General features: G+C 38.6%; 1 protein-coding gene across 24 annotated transcripts in view; it reads left to right on the top strand.

Moving 5' to 3' along the window:
- The window catches only part of Sgms1 (sphingomyelin synthase 1), a 381142-nt gene that overhangs the window by 324788 nt on the left and 37268 nt on the right, over positions 1–19086 (top strand). For all 24 annotated transcript variants that reach the window (XM_087185555.1, XM_087185553.1, XM_087185554.1 and 21 more), the window contains one exon: positions 6185–7034. In XM_087185555.1, coding sequence (XP_087041681.1) covers positions 6415–7034 — 620 coding nt within the window. In that variant the 5' untranslated portion in view covers positions 6185–6414. The remainder of the gene's footprint in view (positions 1–6184; positions 7035–19086) is intronic.

Below are 19086 nucleotides of genomic sequence, written 5' to 3'. Positions count from 1 at the left end.
TAGTTTGATAAATTTCCTGTTTATAACACTTGCCAAATCTCTCTCCTTTTGAGTCATTTCTTTCAGGGATTTATCATTTTCAATTATTTCTCATTCTCAAATGAGATTACTTTTTCCATGGGAGTCTCTTGAATCCTTGCTTGGTGAGGGTCTCTAAGAAGCTATTTTGTGCTTATTTTTATTTTGTATTTACATTAATTTCTAGGCTTAGAAGTCTCATACCATGTAAATAGGATAACTTTGGACTTGATTTTACTGTGTACCAATTTCATGGGTTCAGTTTTTCTGGTTGTAAAGAGATTCTTGCTTTATTCAGGGGTCTTGCTTCTAGGTCCCTGCCTCGAACTGGCCCCTGCCCTGGCTGGGATCTTAAAATTCCAACCTCCAACTTCTAGTGTCACTCTCTGGTCACTTTGTTGGCCAGTAGTATTAGCTTGTACCTTTCCACTCTGGTTTTGAAATTACTGTTTGATACCTGGGAAATTCTTTGTCTTCATTCTGAAAGTAATTTTGGTATAAAAACTTAAGCAGTTTTACTTTATTGATATTTTTATGTTTGATATGCAAAAGAAATACACATCACTGAGTTCATGTTCTAGAACCCAAAACCATCTCTTTTGTATTCTCATTTATTCATGTATTCAATGTATATAGGTGTGTACTATGAGTTAGGCCCTAGAGATTACAAGGCAAATGAAACTGGGCTTTGGAGAGGTAGTAAGCCAGAAAAAAAAAAAAAAAAAAAAAAGTCTGCAGAGGTGGGAAAATCATTCTCTGAAAGACGAACAATTTACAAGGTTTCCACTGTCTGACTATGAGAGAATTTACTGAGCAACTTGAGCACAGGTATAACACAGGCCCAGACCTTGGAGGGAAAGGTTGAGAGGTCACCATCGTGAAATAGGCTCTCTTATGGAAGGTCTCAGAGCTAAGCCATCCCACATGTCATCGGGAACTACCAAAATTCTTGAGCATTAAGAAGATCAGATTATGTATAGACATGTGTAGAACTACAAAGGCCCATCTGAGAGCAGATGGCAGCGGATTGCAGATGAGCCAGGCTGGAGGTGGACACCAGAGCCTGACTAGGTACAGTGGATGAGGAGGCAAGTAACTGTTGCAAAGTGAGACTCCTACTGGTTGGATTCAGTTGGTGTGGTTTGTTTGTTTGTTTGTTTGTTTTGCTGTTCAGAGATGAAGTTTAACTGCATTGGGCATGACTTGTCCTGTGTTGTTTGTGACAGCCCTTCATCATTCCCTCTTCTCTGTGACCAGCTTGACTACATGTGCCTGACCTCAAATGTCTCTGAAGGAGTTGGTGCCTGGTGGAGTGATTTTCCTAGCAGCTCTTTATTTATGACTTCGTCTCCTGGGGTTGAGAAGACATAGGGCTGAGGAACGCCTAGGATATGTGGGGCAGGACGACCTCATTCCTCTTCTCTGACACTGGCTCTGTCACCATCCCCAGCCTCCAGGCACCATCCTATCCCCATTCTCCTCACTGACCACTGTTGGATTTTTCTGCAGGAAAGGAAGAATCTCTCCTTTAGACGTCTTAAAAAGCTATTCTTAGGCACCTACAAAATCTCATGTCAGATTTCTAATCTTTTTTTCAGCATTCTACAGGAATACAAGCTAATTATCACTTTCAAGATGGGTAACTGAGACTAGTGTAAGTGAACCAGGCACTGCTGATACCTGCCTTAGAATACTGAATCAAAGTTTCTCAAAAACAGAGAATAGTAAAGCATAGCCTCATCCTTTCCCCAAGCCATTTGCTTTCTTCCCCCACAGCCTGGATTTATTTTTATGATGGATTCAGAGGTATACATGTATCTTTATTCCAGCTAACCCAGCAGTAAATTAAAAGGATCTTAGTTCTCCCTTTTTTTTTTTTTTTTGTTTGGTACCAGGGATTGGACTTGGGTCCTTGTGCTTACAAGGCAGGCGGCAGAACTACTGAGCTAAATCCCTAGCCCTTAGTTCTCATTTATAAAAAGAGAAAAAGGAAGAGTGCAAAGGAAGGGAGTGTTGTATGATAGGAGCAGAGAGCCTATGTTAGTCTTTCCTAGGCTTCTTTGGACAGATAAGATCAGCACTGTACACACCAGCTCATGTGAGAGCAAATGGAATTTGAAAACCCTGGTTATGTCCTGACATTTTCCAAGCGCAGCTAGAGTGAGTCCAAGCCCAAGTACTGCAGATTGAGTAGGCAAGTATTGTATTAGAATAGCCCTGCTGCCTTCAGACAGAGAGGCAACTGATGAATTGAGTAGGAATAAATTATCTTCAAAATTTTTGGTAATAGAGTTCTAAGAATGAAATCCCATGGGAAAACTATGGTAATCAGTTGTCAGTAGAGCTATACAAAGTTTTTCTTATTGTAATGACAACGGGCAGAGTTTTTAAAAGGCTTATTGGTCTTTTCCATTTTGTAGCAACCTGGGTGGTTGGCCACTAAGGGAAATTTAGATCATAGAGCAGTTCTAATTCTGATGGTTTGTTGTTGTTTTCTCTATGGGACTATGGGAACTATCTGAGACCTGGAGTTTCTTCATGCATTTAAGTTTGGATGTCATCTTTATCTTTGTTGGTGGCTTGGTTCGCCTCTCAGGCCTGTTAGAATATGGATGATTCTGGAACCTAATTATACACAGAAGGCAAAGGTTCCAGTTACTTAGAGACTTACAAACCCATTTTATAGTTTTAAAAGAAACTTAGTATAGCAAAAGTCTGTATTTAGCTTTACAGTGCAGCCTACATGTTTAAAAACAGAATATTCTTGAAAGAAGGACCATAGTTTTCCCTTGCCAAAGACAAGTGAAATGTATTTATTAGAGGAAAAAATACTGAAAAAAGGCAGAAAATATTTCATAGTTATGTTACCCAAACATAACAGTTAAGAAGATGCCTAATTTCTGAACTTTCATACCATGATATTTATAATGTGTTTACAAAGATAGTATTGTGTTTTCTAATTAATTTATTCACTTGACAAAGCTATGAATGTGTATCATCCTAAATATAGAAATATAGTACACTTTTCAGTGGAAGCTTAGTATTCTGTTGTGTAATAGTTATCCGTTCTCACTGTAGAACTTTTAGTCCATTTCTAATTTTTTGCTACAGTAAATTATTCTTCCATTTTCTGGTTACTAAATGTTTATGTACATAACCCACTCAAAATGACTCAAATGGGATCTCAGGGTAAGGAAAGTAGAATTCGCTGGTGATAGGACTCTGTATAATAGATGAACAGTTTTATATTTTGTGCCCTCAGAAAATAATTAGAACTATGATATATGGTATATAATTGGTGTAGCTGATTTCTTGTCATACTTTATACCTATTAATTTTGTTAACCAAAAATCATCTCTTTCCCTTTGGCACATTGAGAGCTACTACATTCTAATGTATTTATCACATTTTGGGAGAAGGACATCAAAGGCTCAGTTGAGTGAGCTATGTAGGGTAGCCACTGAGAAGGAATGCATTTTAGATACCGTGAAGTCTAAGTATTAAGTATCACAAAATAAACCAGGTGAGGAGGACACCCAAAGATATCTTCAAGTGAGGCTCTTCTTATAGCCTAGAGCAGTAATGAGGAACATTTTAGAACTTCCATTGATAAAAAAAATAGCCCGTTGTGGCACACGTACCATAGGTTTGCCACCCCTGGCCTAGTTTTAACAGTGTAAGTGGACCAAAAGGCAGATACAGCATATACTTAGTCTGAAGGAGCCAGTTTCATAAGAAATGATTTTATTTGCCAAACAGAAATAGACTATGGAATTGTGAGCACTGCATGTAATAGTAATTTAAAATGAAGGGCAGTTTAAAGGTTAAGGCACCAAGTTATCTTCTAAAACTTCCAAAGCTGTAGATTGAAATTTGTAGATTCTGCAGCTGAACCTATGTAGTTGTTATTCTTCAAATATTTACAATTTATTTAACTCTTCCAATGCTAAATAAACATATATATGGCTTGGGCCTGGGATTTAGCTCAGTGGTTTCGCTTCTTACTGTGCAAGTACAAAGATCCGAGTTCGATCCTCGATACCAAAAAAAAAAAAAATATGTATGGCTTATTATATTGGTTTAAAGAAAAGCATTTAGGAGCTATCCAAACAAGTTAAAGTGGAATTAAACACCTGTCTTATAAGTGTTTTAGTGGGCTGCATTGCCTTAAAAGGTCAAGCAGATTACTGTTAACTTTTATGGAAAGTTCTAATAATGTGAAGACCTTATCTAAACTTGAAACTTTTACAAAATTATTTAGTCTGTTGCATAGTAAAATAATACCAATTCTTTATTTTTGCTACTTTTTAACAAAGTACCCACAAGTACTTTAGCTATAAAGTCTGTGCTAAATGTTACATGCCCACCAAATTTTGATTTTGCATTGATTGTAAGCTACTAAAGTAAAATTATGTATATATTCCATATTACATTTGTAGTAGAGCTTTGATATGTAAAGCAGAAAGTGTAGCTCACTAAGTGTCTGTTAGACCACTTCTGCACTACTTTCTACCTCTAGTTTTCATTATCAGCATCTGTAAACAAACACTGTTTCCCCTGCAGTCTCCTCACGGATAGGCCGGCTGTGTTTGTTCAATCCTGTGTCCATCCTACCGTAAAAAGTCATGAAAATTGAATTCTTTATTTCATGAGTCATTTTAAAAATCTACTAAATCTTCAAGGAGAGAATAAATTATCCTCAGTGTAATATTTTCTTGTTTTAGTATATTACTTTGTTTGCCAAAGTACTGTGAGGAACATGTAAATTCCCTTTACTAATGAAATAAGTGGATTAATAAATTATCCCATTACAGGAAACTGCTGAAAGTACATTCTCTGAATCTAGATGTGAAAACACTGTCCCTTTTCAAAAATGCCAAAAAATATCTAAATTAAATGTGTGAGCCCAGCCAGGCAAAGTAACTTTCTCATCTTTACTTCTGTAGTGTGGTGCCGAATTCTGTGAGCATGTCTATCAGCAATGACTTTTGATGTACCCAGTAAGTTTCCAGCAGTTCACTTACACACAAATGAGCTTTTCCCCTTTTGCATGATTTCAACATCAGCTGCAAAAGAAAAAAAATCATATATGCCTTTAATTTCAAATTTCAGAGCTTGCTTGAAAATAAAGGTTTGTTTTCTCATGAAATGGGGACTCTGTCTTTCAATATGTCAGAATGATTGAGCTTTAGAAAAGTCATTTTAGAAGTGGCTATTTCAGTAAATATTTATGAAATGTCACTATGAGCCCACTTGGGCATTAGAAGGAAAGTAGAACATTACAGAAAAGGAGACATACATTACGAAGACATTCATGACTTTTCTTTTGCTTGATTGATTGCATCCTCAGAGCTAGAAGCCTGCAGATAAAGTGGTTGCTAAGCCTGTTTTTCAGAGGAAACCAAGGTTACCAGGCACGAGAGAACTTTGTCAAGAAGGCAAATAGCTTCCTCTCTTGATTGCAGTTTCCAGACTCACGTAGCTGGCACTCTTTCTCCTGAACTATGCACCCAGCAATCGGTTGTGTATCACAGGTGTCAGGTGTTGGTGATGTAGGGAAAGATAGAGTGGCTAGGAAAGGCTTTCAGAGAATGACAACCAAAGAGTGAGGGAAAGCTCTGGATTTGTTGGTGAAGAGTAGATGGAGAATTCAAGATCTCAAGGGCTCTCTTAAGGAGGGATTGGTTTTGTTGTCTGAGTTAATGGTGGAATGGAATCCATTAATTAATCTTGTTTTTTTCTGAAGAGTTGCCTTCACAGGGTTGGCGTTCCTTTAGTTAGGTGATGGGGGTAGTGCTGGCTTTCTAGTTAAATGCCATATTCTTTCAGGTTTTCTCAAGGAAACATGTTAAGTACAAAGAGAATCACTGGTCAGTGTTGAGCAGTGTTCAAAGCATTATTGAATTATCCTTAGTAAATATACTACTAAAGATGCTGTAAAATGGGTCCCCTCTGATCTTACCCATTTTCAGATCCAATTTAGTGCTCTCTTAGAGAATACTACTAACCAGGGATTCAGTGGTTCCTAAAACTATAACACATGTTTGAGAACTATGGATTTTCCCCATAACTGACTTTCCATTACCACTATTCATGCTCAGGCTTTAAATTTTGAAGAGGCAGATTTGGAAGTCTAGTGTCCTGACCTTTTCCTTTGCTTCCACAGAAGGAAGAATCCAATTCAAAAATGAGGTGAATTAATGCTTGGGCACTCAGAACCATAGACAGCTACATGAAGTTGTAAAAAACTGCCCTGACCATCTTTCCAAAGGAGTCCTCACTCATGAGGCCCAACAAGATAAACCAGCCAAAGAGGGACAATGTCCTGCCCTGTAGGAACAGTGACTGCTGACCTCCCAGAGCAAGCTGGTGACTGCATTGTGGTCTGCTAGTACAATGAAGGAAGTGGTTTATTGGTCACCCAAGAAGGTGGCAGACTGGCTCCTGGAGAATGCTATGCCAGAATACTGTGAACCTCTGGAACATTTCACAGGCCAAGACTTAATCACCCTAACCCAAGAGGATTTCACAAAACCCCCCTTGTGCCGAGTCTCCTCAGACAACGGGCAGCGGCTCTTGGACATGATAGAGACCCTGAAAATGGAGCACCACATGGAAGTACACAAGAATGGCCACGCCAATGGGCACCTCATTGGCGTAGACCTCTCCACCCCTGATGGCAGCTTCAACGTCAAGACAAAACCCAATGGGATACCAAATGGGTATAGGAAAGAGATGATACAGATCCCCATGCCAGAACTGGAACGCTCCCAGTACCCCATGGAGTGGGGCAAGACTTTTCTGGCCTTTCTTTATGCACTTTCCTGTTTTGTCCTCACCACAGTGATGATCTCGGTCGTCCATGAACGAGTACCTCCTAAGGAGGTGCAGCCTCCACTACCAGACACATTTTTTGACCATTTTAACCGGGTGCAGTGGGCCTTTTCTATTTGTGAAATTAATGGCATGATCCTTGTAGGACTTTGGTTAATTCAGTGGCTGCTCTTAAAATACAAGTAAGTAAAGTAAAAGCTCTTAAGATTTGGTGATGGTGTGATTTATACTCCAGAAATCTAATTATTATTTGGAAATGAAAGTTACCAAGCAGTTGGAATCAAAGCATATCAATTACTCTTTCTTTCTTTTTTAAACTACATGAGGTGTTTAACAAAATGTTTGTCTCCTGTTTTGTGTAAGATTCAGGATTGGTGGTGTAGCTCAGTGGCAGAGCACTTGCCTAGCAGACTGAACGCTCTGAATTGAATCCCCAAGATTACAAAAAAAGGGGGGGGCGGGGACACAGGGATTGAGCTCATTGGTTCCGGTGCCTACCACGCAAGCGCAAGGTCCCGAGTTGGATCCCCAATACAAAAAAAAAAAAAAAAATGGATGAGATTCATAAAAAATAACCAAGACTGTGAGAGATGATGGCTGTTTTTACATTCAAGAAAGCCATCAGATATCATCAGAGAGTACAAGCGATTGAACAACAGACTAACCACTTAGTCTTGGTTGGTATTGTTAACTTATTAAGTAAATTGTTGACAGCTGCCCCAAGTTCTGTGCCTGGTGGATAGCTTTTCCCACACAGATTCATACATGGAACCTTAGCGATACATTTTAAAAGATGTGTCACAGTGAGAGTTTAGAACAGCTGTTTCATGGTGGCTTGGGTTGCTGAGAAAATGATACCCTGAGGGTATGACCTTGTGTAGGTGGATGTGGTGAACCTATTTGGATTTGCACCTAGAATATGTAGCACTTGAGGCATTCAAGTTTCATTGAAATGGTCCATTCAAGTTTCTCAGGGTATGTTAAATAAGCACCTCCATTTAGGTTTAGGTGGCTCCAAAGTAGTTTTCATGTCTCAAACTCTAATCTCAACACAGACCCCCTGAAGCTAGCTGTTTGCATGGGTAAATTAAACACTTGTCCTTGGTTTTATGAGTAATTAAGTTCCCTTGCCATTGGTGTCTGATTCTTCTCTGATTGAAACATCTTTATGGCTTCCCTGCTGGGGATTGGAAATCAGTTTAAGGAACTCAGTTTCTCTCTAGTGGACTGTTTCATGACTATGGTGTGGTTGAATATTAAAGAAATCATCTGAAATCAAGAAAACAAAATGTGGGTGGAGAGTTTGTGCTGAATTTTTCTGACAGAAACGACGAGTTCTTTTCCTGGTATGTTTTATAAAGACTGTTTATTATATATGTGCAAATGGAAATAAAGGCAGTTTCTGGCTGTTTGCCAGGGAAGGGCTTTTTAATTTGGATAAAGAATGTCATTGAAGTTTATTTGGGACTAGTTTGATAATCCTCTAGCTTAAAAGAATTTGAACTAGAACTGATGATCTGGGCTGTATTTGATTTGGTGGAAGACCTGGTTATGTTGCTTTAGTTTTGAGAGGCTAAATAATAGGAGTAGGTTCTGGAAATTATATATATATATATATTTCATTAGATACATTTTTTTGGCTGCCAAACTTCAAGTCCTGCTTTTTTGTTGTTGTTTTTTTGGTACCGGGGCTCAAACTCAGGACCTTGCACTTGCAAGACAGATGTGGTGCCACTGAGCTAAATCCCCAGCGAAGTCCTGCTTTTGACTTAAAATTTTTTGACTTTTCAACTTTTTTAAAAAATCTAAATGCCAATTGGGGAGGAAAAAACACCCGAGTGCTTTTCCTTTATAAAGACAAAGTTAACTAAAATTATACTTCCTGGGTTTTTTCCTAATATTTGTTTTTTGTGGATTCATTTTCTGGGTTTTCATCAGAATTATTATGTACATGGAAATAATTTACTGCCCCAGAAAATAATTGAGTAAGTTATCACAGACCTATGAGTTTTAAGTAATTGTATTCTCGTTCTAAGGAAGTGACCTCAGTATAAGACTGATTTCTTTAAAATGTTCATTTTGTTTTTGTAGCTGGGAATTTTCTTGAAATCTGCTTATCTTTAAACTTTAATGTTTCCTTATAATTTCATGTTTTGTTGGTGCTTATTGCTAATACTATAGTCATTTATATATTTAAATTGTTCAAAGCTAGGTGTGGTGGTGTACGCCTATAATTCTAGCACTTGAGGGCACAAATTTGAGGCTAGCCTGGGCTACATAGTGAGTTCTAGGCCAGCCTGAATTATATAGTGAGACCCTGTCTCAAAAAAACAAAATAGCTAGCTAGCTAGCTAGATACATAGATGGATGGATATCAGTAAGCCAGTAGATTTATGTCTTTTACTAAATTAATGCCAACTTGGGATTTAGCAGCCTAGATTCCAGCCCTAGCCATAACCTGACCTGATGGGTGGCTTGGATGAATTTCTTAATCCCAGGAGTGTTGTTTTTCTCACAGAGACAATGAGGCCTTCTCAGTCTAGATATTCTTCTATTCTATTTGACTGTGTTATTTCATTCTAACAACATTGGATGGGCCATTATGGGAAATGGAAGCTGACAGCTGACCTAAGCATCCCTCACCCCTGTCATAGTGGGCTACATCCTGCTTATGACTTCTTTTCAGTATATGTGGCCTACAGACATGTAAGAGGTAGGAAGATACAGACTGACAGATGGAACAGTAAGTATTGCAGTCTTCTGCAGTGTCAGAGTCCCCTCGTGTCAAGTTCATTGCCTATTGCAATATAGCAGTTTTATTTATCTACCATTTTCAAGAAATGAATCCTTGCGGCTATGGGATATTCTTTCTAACAGACAGTTAACAAAACCTCTTGCTCTTTCTGTGTTTGACTCTTGTGAGTTTTGACTCCTGTTCCCAGTTTCCACTGGGAAGTTTGCGACTTGCCAGTTTGTTTTACTCAACCTCTCAGAATTAAACCTATTTCTCTGGTAATTCCCAATAGGGCACTTTACTTTGATTTTAAGAGTCCTGGAGCCCTTAAAAATCAGCCTATTCTTTCTTTATATCTTCTATTTTTTTGGACAACAAATAAAACTGTAGAGGATGGTTTGTTAATTGAGAAGTAAGACCACTGGAATTTTACCAACACCTCCTTTTAACCAGATCTTTTAGGTGGGGGAAAACCTTGATGCTGAATTTGTGACATTTGTTTCTATCCTTATGTTGTATATAATTGTCCTTTACTGTTATAAACTTACGTTTTGTTTCATCGTACTTTATTTCCCCTCTTTTCATTCTCACTTCTCCCCATTGTGTCTGAATGTATGTACCTCTATCCGATGACTTTCCATGATATTGAGAGGTGGAAAGCAATAGTAATGCCTATCCTTGAACATTTTGGTTTTTAAAATTGTAAATAATGTTATCTCCTCATTTAGAATTGGACTTTCAAGCCACTGACTAGGAAAAATTCCTGGAAAATCTCTGCAGTTGTGTCAGACTTCACTGCAAAACAGGTATCCCTTGTTTTAAGAAAGCACAATAAAGAATATATATTAGTATATGTGCTGCCAAAGCAAGCACTAGAATATATTAAATTTTTTCTTTTTTTTGTTAAATTCTTTTATTGGTACATTGTAGGTATACAACACAATTACATTTCTCATTGGGAATTGTACCTTTACATAATGGATCTTGGTTCTTATTTTTTCCCCATTCCTAGCCCTCCCTTCACCCCCTCCACCCTTCCCTATTTACAAAGACTTTATTTCCATTTTTTCCATTTCTCATCATTTTTCCTTTCCCTTCTTTCGTTTCCCCTGCCCCTCCCACTACCCCTACCCCTTTGGACCTTTTCTTCCTATTTTGCATTATCAATTATTCATTCTAATCATTGGTACATTTTAGATATACAATATAATGACATTCATCATTGGAAATTTGCACCTTTACAATAGTCTCTCTTGGTTCTTATTTTTCACCCTTCCCCAGCCCTCCCTTCAACCCCTCCATTCCTCCCTATTTACGAAGATTTTGTTCCTATTTTTCCATTTTCTCATATTAATCCCATTCCCTTCTATCCTTTCCCCTAGCCCTCCCACTTCCTTCCCCTTTGCCCCTTTTCTTCCTATTTCACATTACCTATTATACATTTAATTTTTTTTTGACCTATTATACATTTTAGTCCTTATTTACACTTTCAGTTTCTCACACCAGAGCAACTATTTGGTATTTATACATGTGTGTCCTATTTATTTCACTTAAAAGAATATCGCCTCAATGTGCATCCACTTAGCTATAAATGTCTCTAATTTCTCATTTTTTATGTCTGAGTAGTACTCCATTTTATTAAAAAAACCACATTTTCTTTATCCAGTCTCCAGTTGATGGGCATTTGGGCTCTTTCCAAGGTTTAGCTATCGCAAACTGTGCTGCTATAAACATGGGCGCACATATATCACTGTGGTATGATTCTTTTAATTCTTTGAGGAAGATCCCCAGTAGTGGAATAGCGGGGTCAAATGGGACTTCTGGTCCTAGTTCTTTGAGGTATCTCCATACTGATTTCCATAGTGCTTGCACCAGTCTACACTCCCACCAACAGTGGAGCAGAGTTCCTCTTTCCCCACATCCCTGCCAGCATTTGTTATTGGTTGATTTCATGATAGCAGCCATTCTTTCTGGGGTGAGGTGGAATCTCAGCTTTGTTTTCATTTGCATCTCTCAAGTGACCAGTGATGTTCAACATTTTTTCATGTATTTATTTGCTATTTGTACTTCTTTGTCTGAGAAATGTCTGTTCATTTCAGATGCCCATTTTCGGATTGGGTCTTAAAATTTGGGAGGTCTGATCTTTTTAAGTTCTTTATAGAGTTGAGATAGTAGACCTTTGAGGAAGAGCAGGTGAAGATTTTTTCCCACATTGTGGGTTGTCTCTTCACACTGCTGGTGGTTTCTCTTGCTGTACAGAAGCTTTTTAATAAGAAGAGATCCCATTTGTTGATTGTTTGTGCTAGTTCACGGGCAACTGAGGTTTTGTTCATAAAATCTTTTCCTACACTGATGTCTTCAAGAATTCTGCCTAACCTCTGTTCTGTTCCAACTGGTTCAGAGTTTCTATTTTAATATTTAGATCTTTAATCCATTTTGATTTTAGTTTAGTGCATAGCGAGAGATATAGGTCTAGTTTTAATCTTTGGCAAGTTGAAGCCCAATTTTTCCAGCACCATTTATTAAAGAGGTTATCTTTCCTCCAGTGAGGGTGTTTGGCTCCTTTATCGAAGATGAGACGGCTAAGTGTGTCTGGCATTGTTTCTGCATCTTCTAATCTGTTCCACTGGTCCTCAGGTCTGTTTCTTTGTCAGTACCATGCTGTTTTTATCACAGTAGCTTTGTAGTATAGTTGCAGGTTGGGGATTGTGATACCCCCTGCCATGTCTCTGTTACCTAGAATTGCTTGTGATATTCTGGGTCTCTTCTTGTTCCAAATGAATTTTTGGATTGTTTTCTCAAGGTCCGTGAAGTATGCTGCTGGGATCTCAATTGGAATTGCATTAAATCTATATAGTAGTTTTGGAAGTATGGCCATTTTCACTATATTAATCCTTCCTACCCAGGAGCAGGAGATGTCTGTCCATTTTCTGATATCATCTTCAATCTCCCTTTTCAGAGTCCCATAGTTTTCAGAGAAGAGGTATTTGATTTTTTTCATTAGGTTGATTCCTAGGTATTTCAGTTTTTTGGATGCTATTGTGAAAGGAATTATTTGCCCTGTTTCTCTCTCAGTGAGTCTGTCATTTGTGTAGAGGAAAGCTATTGACTTTTGTGTGTTGACCTTGTAACCAGCTACTTGACTGAATTTGGTTATTAAGTCTAGAAGACTTTTGGTGGAGTTCTTGGGGGTCTTCTATATAGAATATCATGTCATCTGCAAATAATGACAGTTTGACTTCTTCATTTCCTATCTTTATTCCTTTTATTTCTTTCTCTTGTCTAATTGCCGTGGCTAATGTTTCCAGAACTATATTGAACAAGAGTGGTGACAGTGGACAACCTTGTCTTGTTCCTGATTTTAGTATGAAGGATTTTAGTTTTTGACCATTTAGTATGATATTGGCTGTTGGTTTTTCATAGATGGCTTCTATCAGTTTGAGGTAAAGACCATCTATTCCAATTTTTTGTAGGGTTTTTATCATAAATGCATGTTGGATTTTGTCAAATGCTTTTTTCTGCATCTATGGAGATAATCATATGGTTTTTGTCCTTGGCTCTATTGATACAGTGTATTACATTCATTGATTTGAGTATATTGAACCATCCCTGCATCCCTGGGATGAATCCCACTTGATTAGGGTGTATGATCTTCTTGATGATCTTCTGCATTCTATTTGCCAGTATCTTATGAAGGATTTTTGCATCTATGTTCATTAGTGAGATTGGCCTATAGTTCTCCTTTTCGGTTGGGTGTTTCTCTGCTTTGGGGATCAAGGTGATGCTTGCTTGCAGGAATGAATTTGGGAGTATTGCTTCCCTTTCAATTTCATTGAAGAGTTTAAACAGTAGTGGCAGTAGTTCCTCTCTAAATGTCTTGTAGGACTCAGCAGTGAAGCCTTCAGGGCCCGGGCTTTTCTTAGTTGATCAGTTTTTAATTACGTTTTCAATTTCATTGGTTGATATTGGGTTCAGAATTTTTAGGTCTTCTTCATTCAACTTTGGTAATTCATATGTTTCTAGGAATCTGTCCATTTCTTCTGTGTTATCCATCTTATTGGCGTATAGGTTCTGGAAGTAGGTATTGATGATCCTCTGGATTTCTGCTGGGTCCGTTTTAATTTCACCCTTTTCATTCCTAGTCGCATGGATTTGGGCCTTTTCTTTCCTTTTTCTGACAAGGTTCGCTATGGGTTTGTCAATTTTGTTGATTCTTTTGAAGAACCAACTCTTGACTTCATTGATTTTTTTGTATCGTTCTCTTAGTCTCCATTGCATTGATTTCTCCTCAGATCTTTATAATTTCTTCCCTTGTATGAGCTTTGGGGTTGTCCTGCTCTTCTTTTTCTAGAAGCTTGAGGTTCAGCATCAGGTTGTTTAATTGGGCTCGTTCTGTTTTCATAATATGCATATTCATGGCTATGAATTTCCCTCGTAAGATGGCTTTCATTGTGTCTCATAGATTCCGATATGTTGTATTGTCATTGTCATTTAATTGAAGGAACTGTCTGATTTCTTCTTTAATTTCCTCTGTGACCCATTGGTTATTCAGAAGTGTGGTGTTCAATTTCCACGTGTTTATGAAATTTTTTGAGTTTCTTTTGCTATGGATCTCCAATTTCATCGCACTATGGTCTGATAATATACAGAGGATAACTTCAATTCCTTTGCACTTACTTAAACATGTTCTATGTGTGAGTATGTGGTCTGTTTTGGAGAATGACCCATGTGCAGCTGAGAAGAATGTGTATTCTGATTTTGTGGGATGGAAGACTCTGTAAATATCTGTTAAGTTCATTTGTTCAGGAGTTTGATTGAGTTCTAGTATTTCATTACTTATTTTTAGTCTAGTTGATCTATCTATTTGTGACAGTGGGGTGTTGAGGTCCCCCACTACAATTGTATTAGTGCATATATGGCTTTTCATGTCCATTGGTATTTGTTTTATATAGTTGGGCACACTAGTGTTTGGTGCATAGATATTTATGATTGTCATCTCTTCCTGTTGGATTGTTCCATTTACAGGGATGTAGTGTCCTTCTTCGTCTCTCTTAATCAGTGTTGGTTTGAAATCTACTTGATCTGCAAAGAGGATACTACTCCTGCTTTTTTTCGGGTTCCTGCCACATGGAGTATTGTTTTCCACCCTTTAACTTTCAGTCTGTGAGTTTCATTTTGAATTAAGTGTGTTTCTTCTATGCAGCATATTGTTGGATTTTGCTTCTTGACCCATTCTGCCAGTCTATTTCTTTTGATTGATGAATTGAGACAATTAACGTTGATGGTTATAACTGAAACATATTGACTTTTCATTGCCATGACTTTTTCTTTTTGTTGGGTTCTCCCCCTTTCCATTTAATTTCTTGTCATGCCAGATGGGTTCATTCTGCTTTGCTTCCTGGGGTTGTGATCCTCAATGTGTGTTCCTAGGCTATTGTGTAAAATTCTTTGGAGTGCTGGTTTGGTATTCACGAAGTTCCTAAATTGCTCTTTGTCATGAAAGTATCTTATCTTTCCATCCATTTTGAAAGACAGTTTCGCAGGGTACATCAATCTGGGTTGGAGGCTGTTTTCTTTTAGGGCTTGGACTATGTCACTCCAAATTGTTCTTGCCTTGATGGTTTGTGTTGACAAGTCTGCTGTGATTCTGATGGGCTTTCCTTTGTATGTGATTTGTTTCTTTTCCCTAACTGCTTGTAGAACTTTGTCCTTCTGTTGAGTTTCTGGAATCTTAACAATCATATGCCTATGTGTAGATTTTTTTTTATTAAAGCTATTTGGAGTCCTATATGCCTCACTTATCTATATGTCAAGCTCTTTTCCCCTGCTTGGGAAGTTTTCTGCCATTATTTCTGTGAAGAGTTTTTTTATGTCATCTGCACTCTCTCCTGTTTCTTCATTGACTCCAGTCAGTCTTATGTTATTCTTTGTGTCACCTAGCAGCTGCTGGATTAATTTCTCATGTTCCCTTATAATTTTGAAGCAGTTTTTCTTTTCCTGGTCGTTAATTGCAATCTTATCTTCTATATCTGAAATTCTGTCCTCACACTGGCTCATTCTGCTGTGTAGACTTTCAATGGAGTTTTTTATCTCCTGGAAATCTATTTGCATCTGTTTTATGGATTCCATTTGTTTCTTATGTTGGTATTCCATCATGTTCCTCAGCTCCTCTCTAGATTTATTAATCATGTCTTGCAGTAGGAGCACAATTTGTCCTGTTATCTGAGAAATTATTTCTGATTTCATTTTTTCCAGATCCCCTTTTGTTGCCAGTTCAGTGGGTCCAGATGGTTGAGTATCAGAGTGTTCCATCTCATTTCCCTTTGGGGTTGCTGTAGGTGATCTGGAAGTCTGGTTTTGAGACTTATTTAGGTGTTCTCTCATTTCAACTGGGGCAGGGGGGCTGTTGGTGCCTGCACGGATTACTTCCTCTGAGCTGGGAGAGGTGGGACAGAGGCCAGGAGCAGTGGTAGGGATGGTGGCCCAAAAGCCCTTTCCTCTGGGCTGGGAGCAGCGGAAGGGATGGTGGCCGGGAAGCCCCTTCCTCTGGACCAGGAGCAGTGGGACGGTAGCTCAGAAGCCCCTACCTCTGGGCTGGGAGCGGCAGGACTCAGTACCGAGGTCTGGTCGCCCAGTGTCCTCTGCGTCTTTGTAGTATGGAACCAGGTGGCTGTACAGAGGAGCTGGGGGTGGGGGTGGGGGTGGATCCAGTGGATTGTTGCCGGGGCACGGGCTGATTTGGCGTGTTCCATATGACTGGCGACCTCGGTAGGGCATGCACAGACCTGCCTGTCTGCAGTGGGCTGATTCGGTGTGTTCCGCGCGACTCTAGAATATATTAAATTTAAACATTTGATAAAGCTTGAAGAGTTAAGGACTTTTCATGCATGGCTAAGTGGGGACTAACAGTGGCTATCACATGTATGTATGATAAGTGGATCTCTGCTCTGTCAGGACTCTGTACACCCCTCAGGGAAGAAGGCCAAGGAATGGGACCATAGAATTTCCAAGTCAGAGGTTTTCCAGTCACCAGAGAAATTTTAAGATTTCTTAGTGTGATGAGCAGGGTACCTGAGGCTCAACCTGTCTAAAACAATGTTTGCTAGCTTTTTCTTCCAATTTGTCCTTCCTCTTCTCTGGCTAGTGGCACTTCCTAGACACCTAGGAGAATTACTCATTTTCTTTTATCTAGTTAGTCTCTAAGCTCAGTTCTAATTCTATCAGTTTGGGGTTTTTTTTGTTTATTTGTTTGGAGCCTCACTATGTAGCCCAGGTTGCTCTCAAACTTAGAATCCTCTTGCATCACCCTATGAGTGCTGGGATTATAGGCATGTCAGACATGTAAGTCATGTAAGTCCATCAGTTCTGATTTCAAATACATCTCTTTCCATTCCTAATTTGTGGTCTATAGTGGGCTCCAATGAGAATGACCTCCTTAACCTGAAGTTCAGTTTTCTTTGTAATCCAGTCTGTCCTACCTGACCTCTAGCTCCTCTATGGTTTTCCTCACATACTTTAAGCTCATATCATGCTCCATTCTATTAGTTATGTGTATGTCTCCACTGCTACATTTTAAGTTCCTTAAAGGAAAAAACTAGATCCTATCATATTTATCTTTAAATCCCCATTCCTGGTACAGAGGAGAGCACATAGAAATACATAGAAAGTGGTCATTTAATATTCATTCACTCAACCCATGTTCACTGAGCAATTTACTACATCCCAGGAACTTGTAGACCTTGGATGAGCAGAGGACCCTCATGCTCTTGTGACACTTATATTCTGGCAGGGGTAAGGCAAATGAATATCTGATATCAGCTACTATAAGAGAAATGGTGAGAAATCCAGGAGTATAAATGGCTAGAGAATTTTGGAAATAGTAGAATGGGTGATCTTCTAGATCGAGTAATTAGAATGATGTGACAGTTGAGCAGATGCTTGAATCAAATGAGGGCGAATCCCACACCAGGAGTCCATGTTCCAGGCAGGAGGCACAGCAGGTACAGAGTTACTGAGGCCCACTTGAAGAAGACCCTGTGTATTTTAAAGTCTGATAAAGTCTGGTTTGGGGGCTTTGTTTTGTAGGTTTCTGCCAACAAAAGACTACATCATTTTCCTCTCTTCTGTGACTGGAATCTAATTTCCAAGGATAGAATCTGGGGCTGATTGGCAACCACTACTGTCAGATGTTAATGTGATTATTTTGAGTTATATTTTATTTAGCAGACTAGACTCTTCACTAATGTTTATCTTTCATTTTATCCTATTTCATCAGTGTCTCGTTTCACATTAAGTTGATTGGATCAAAATATTCATCCTTCTTCAAGGCTCCAAGGTAGTTTATGACTACAGTACTGTCAACATTTTTCCATTGTCTTTACGTCTTTGATGGGCATCTTTGAAAGCAAGTCTTTCCAGGTTCCTGCTCCATGGTTTGTTTTCTTAGTTTCAGAAGAGCCTTTTCTTAGGGTCATTTCACTTTATTATAAATAAGCCTCACACTACAGTAGATCAGAAGGCTAATCTCTGGTGGGACTTTAGACCATCTTTACGTTTAATTATTTACCAAGAATTACTAGAGAATGTGTGCTAGGGTTGCAGCATGAGCAAAGCCCTTGCATAGAGGTGATATTCGGGGGAATTTTTGTTTGATCTCACAGTAACATCTCAGTTTTTCACAGTGTGTTGTTCAAACTGTCCATGTACAAAACTCATGAGGACAAAATTCCCTCATGTTAGAGTGGCTTTTTTGAACCTCTCTCCCATTATTTAATAGACTGATAAGCTGTCATATTCCTCTCCAGCAATAAAGCAAGAGTAAGAGCTCAGGGATTGTGTCTTCCCTTCTTCTTCACATCATAGAGCTGCATCTATCCTGCACTTACTCAAAGTCTCTTTTATTCTGTTACTTTTCATCTGTGCTGTCAAAAATTATTTTCATCCTTTTCAGGAGACACAATCAAAATTAGTTGATATTTCCAAAACAAGAATTCTTTTTACATGCATTTTCATTTGTTCCAATCAACTCTTAAAATACCCTCTTTTCTCACTGGGTATCCAAGACTTAGCGAAGCTGTTGACTTGCCCAACATCTCCCAGAAAATACACTGGGAAGTAAAGGCTCTTTCCTATAGCTCCAGTGTAGAAATTTCATGGTGTAATAAGCACTTGTCATGGAAATGTAATTTCTTAGTGAATACAGTGTCATAGATTCCAAGTACATAAGAGAAGTAGAATAAAACAGATCTCTTTTTGGATATTAAAGTTTATAAGTTATATCCCACCTGGAAGATACATGCATGCGCCCTGCCAACCCTGTTAGCAGCTGCCTATTGCTACTCCCCTATATATTGTAGAAAATATACTTAGCTTGATCTGAGCCGACTGCTCTCCTGTAACCTCTGAGGTTACAGTATTTTCCACTAGTCTGGAAAACCCCTTTATCCATAACTTTAGTCCTGTGCCTCCAACTGAAGACCACTGACCAGGCATATGCCCAA

Source organism: Heterocephalus glaber, unplaced genomic scaffold (assembly GCF_053883595.1).
Source record: "Heterocephalus glaber isolate CG9 unplaced genomic scaffold, H.glaber_assembly_v1.0 deba00001497, whole genome shotgun sequence".
Taxonomy (NCBI): domain Eukaryota; kingdom Metazoa; phylum Chordata; class Mammalia; order Rodentia; family Bathyergidae; genus Heterocephalus; species Heterocephalus glaber.
Note: the sequence above shows the minus strand (reverse complement) of the source record. Positions and strands in the feature narration are given on the sequence as shown.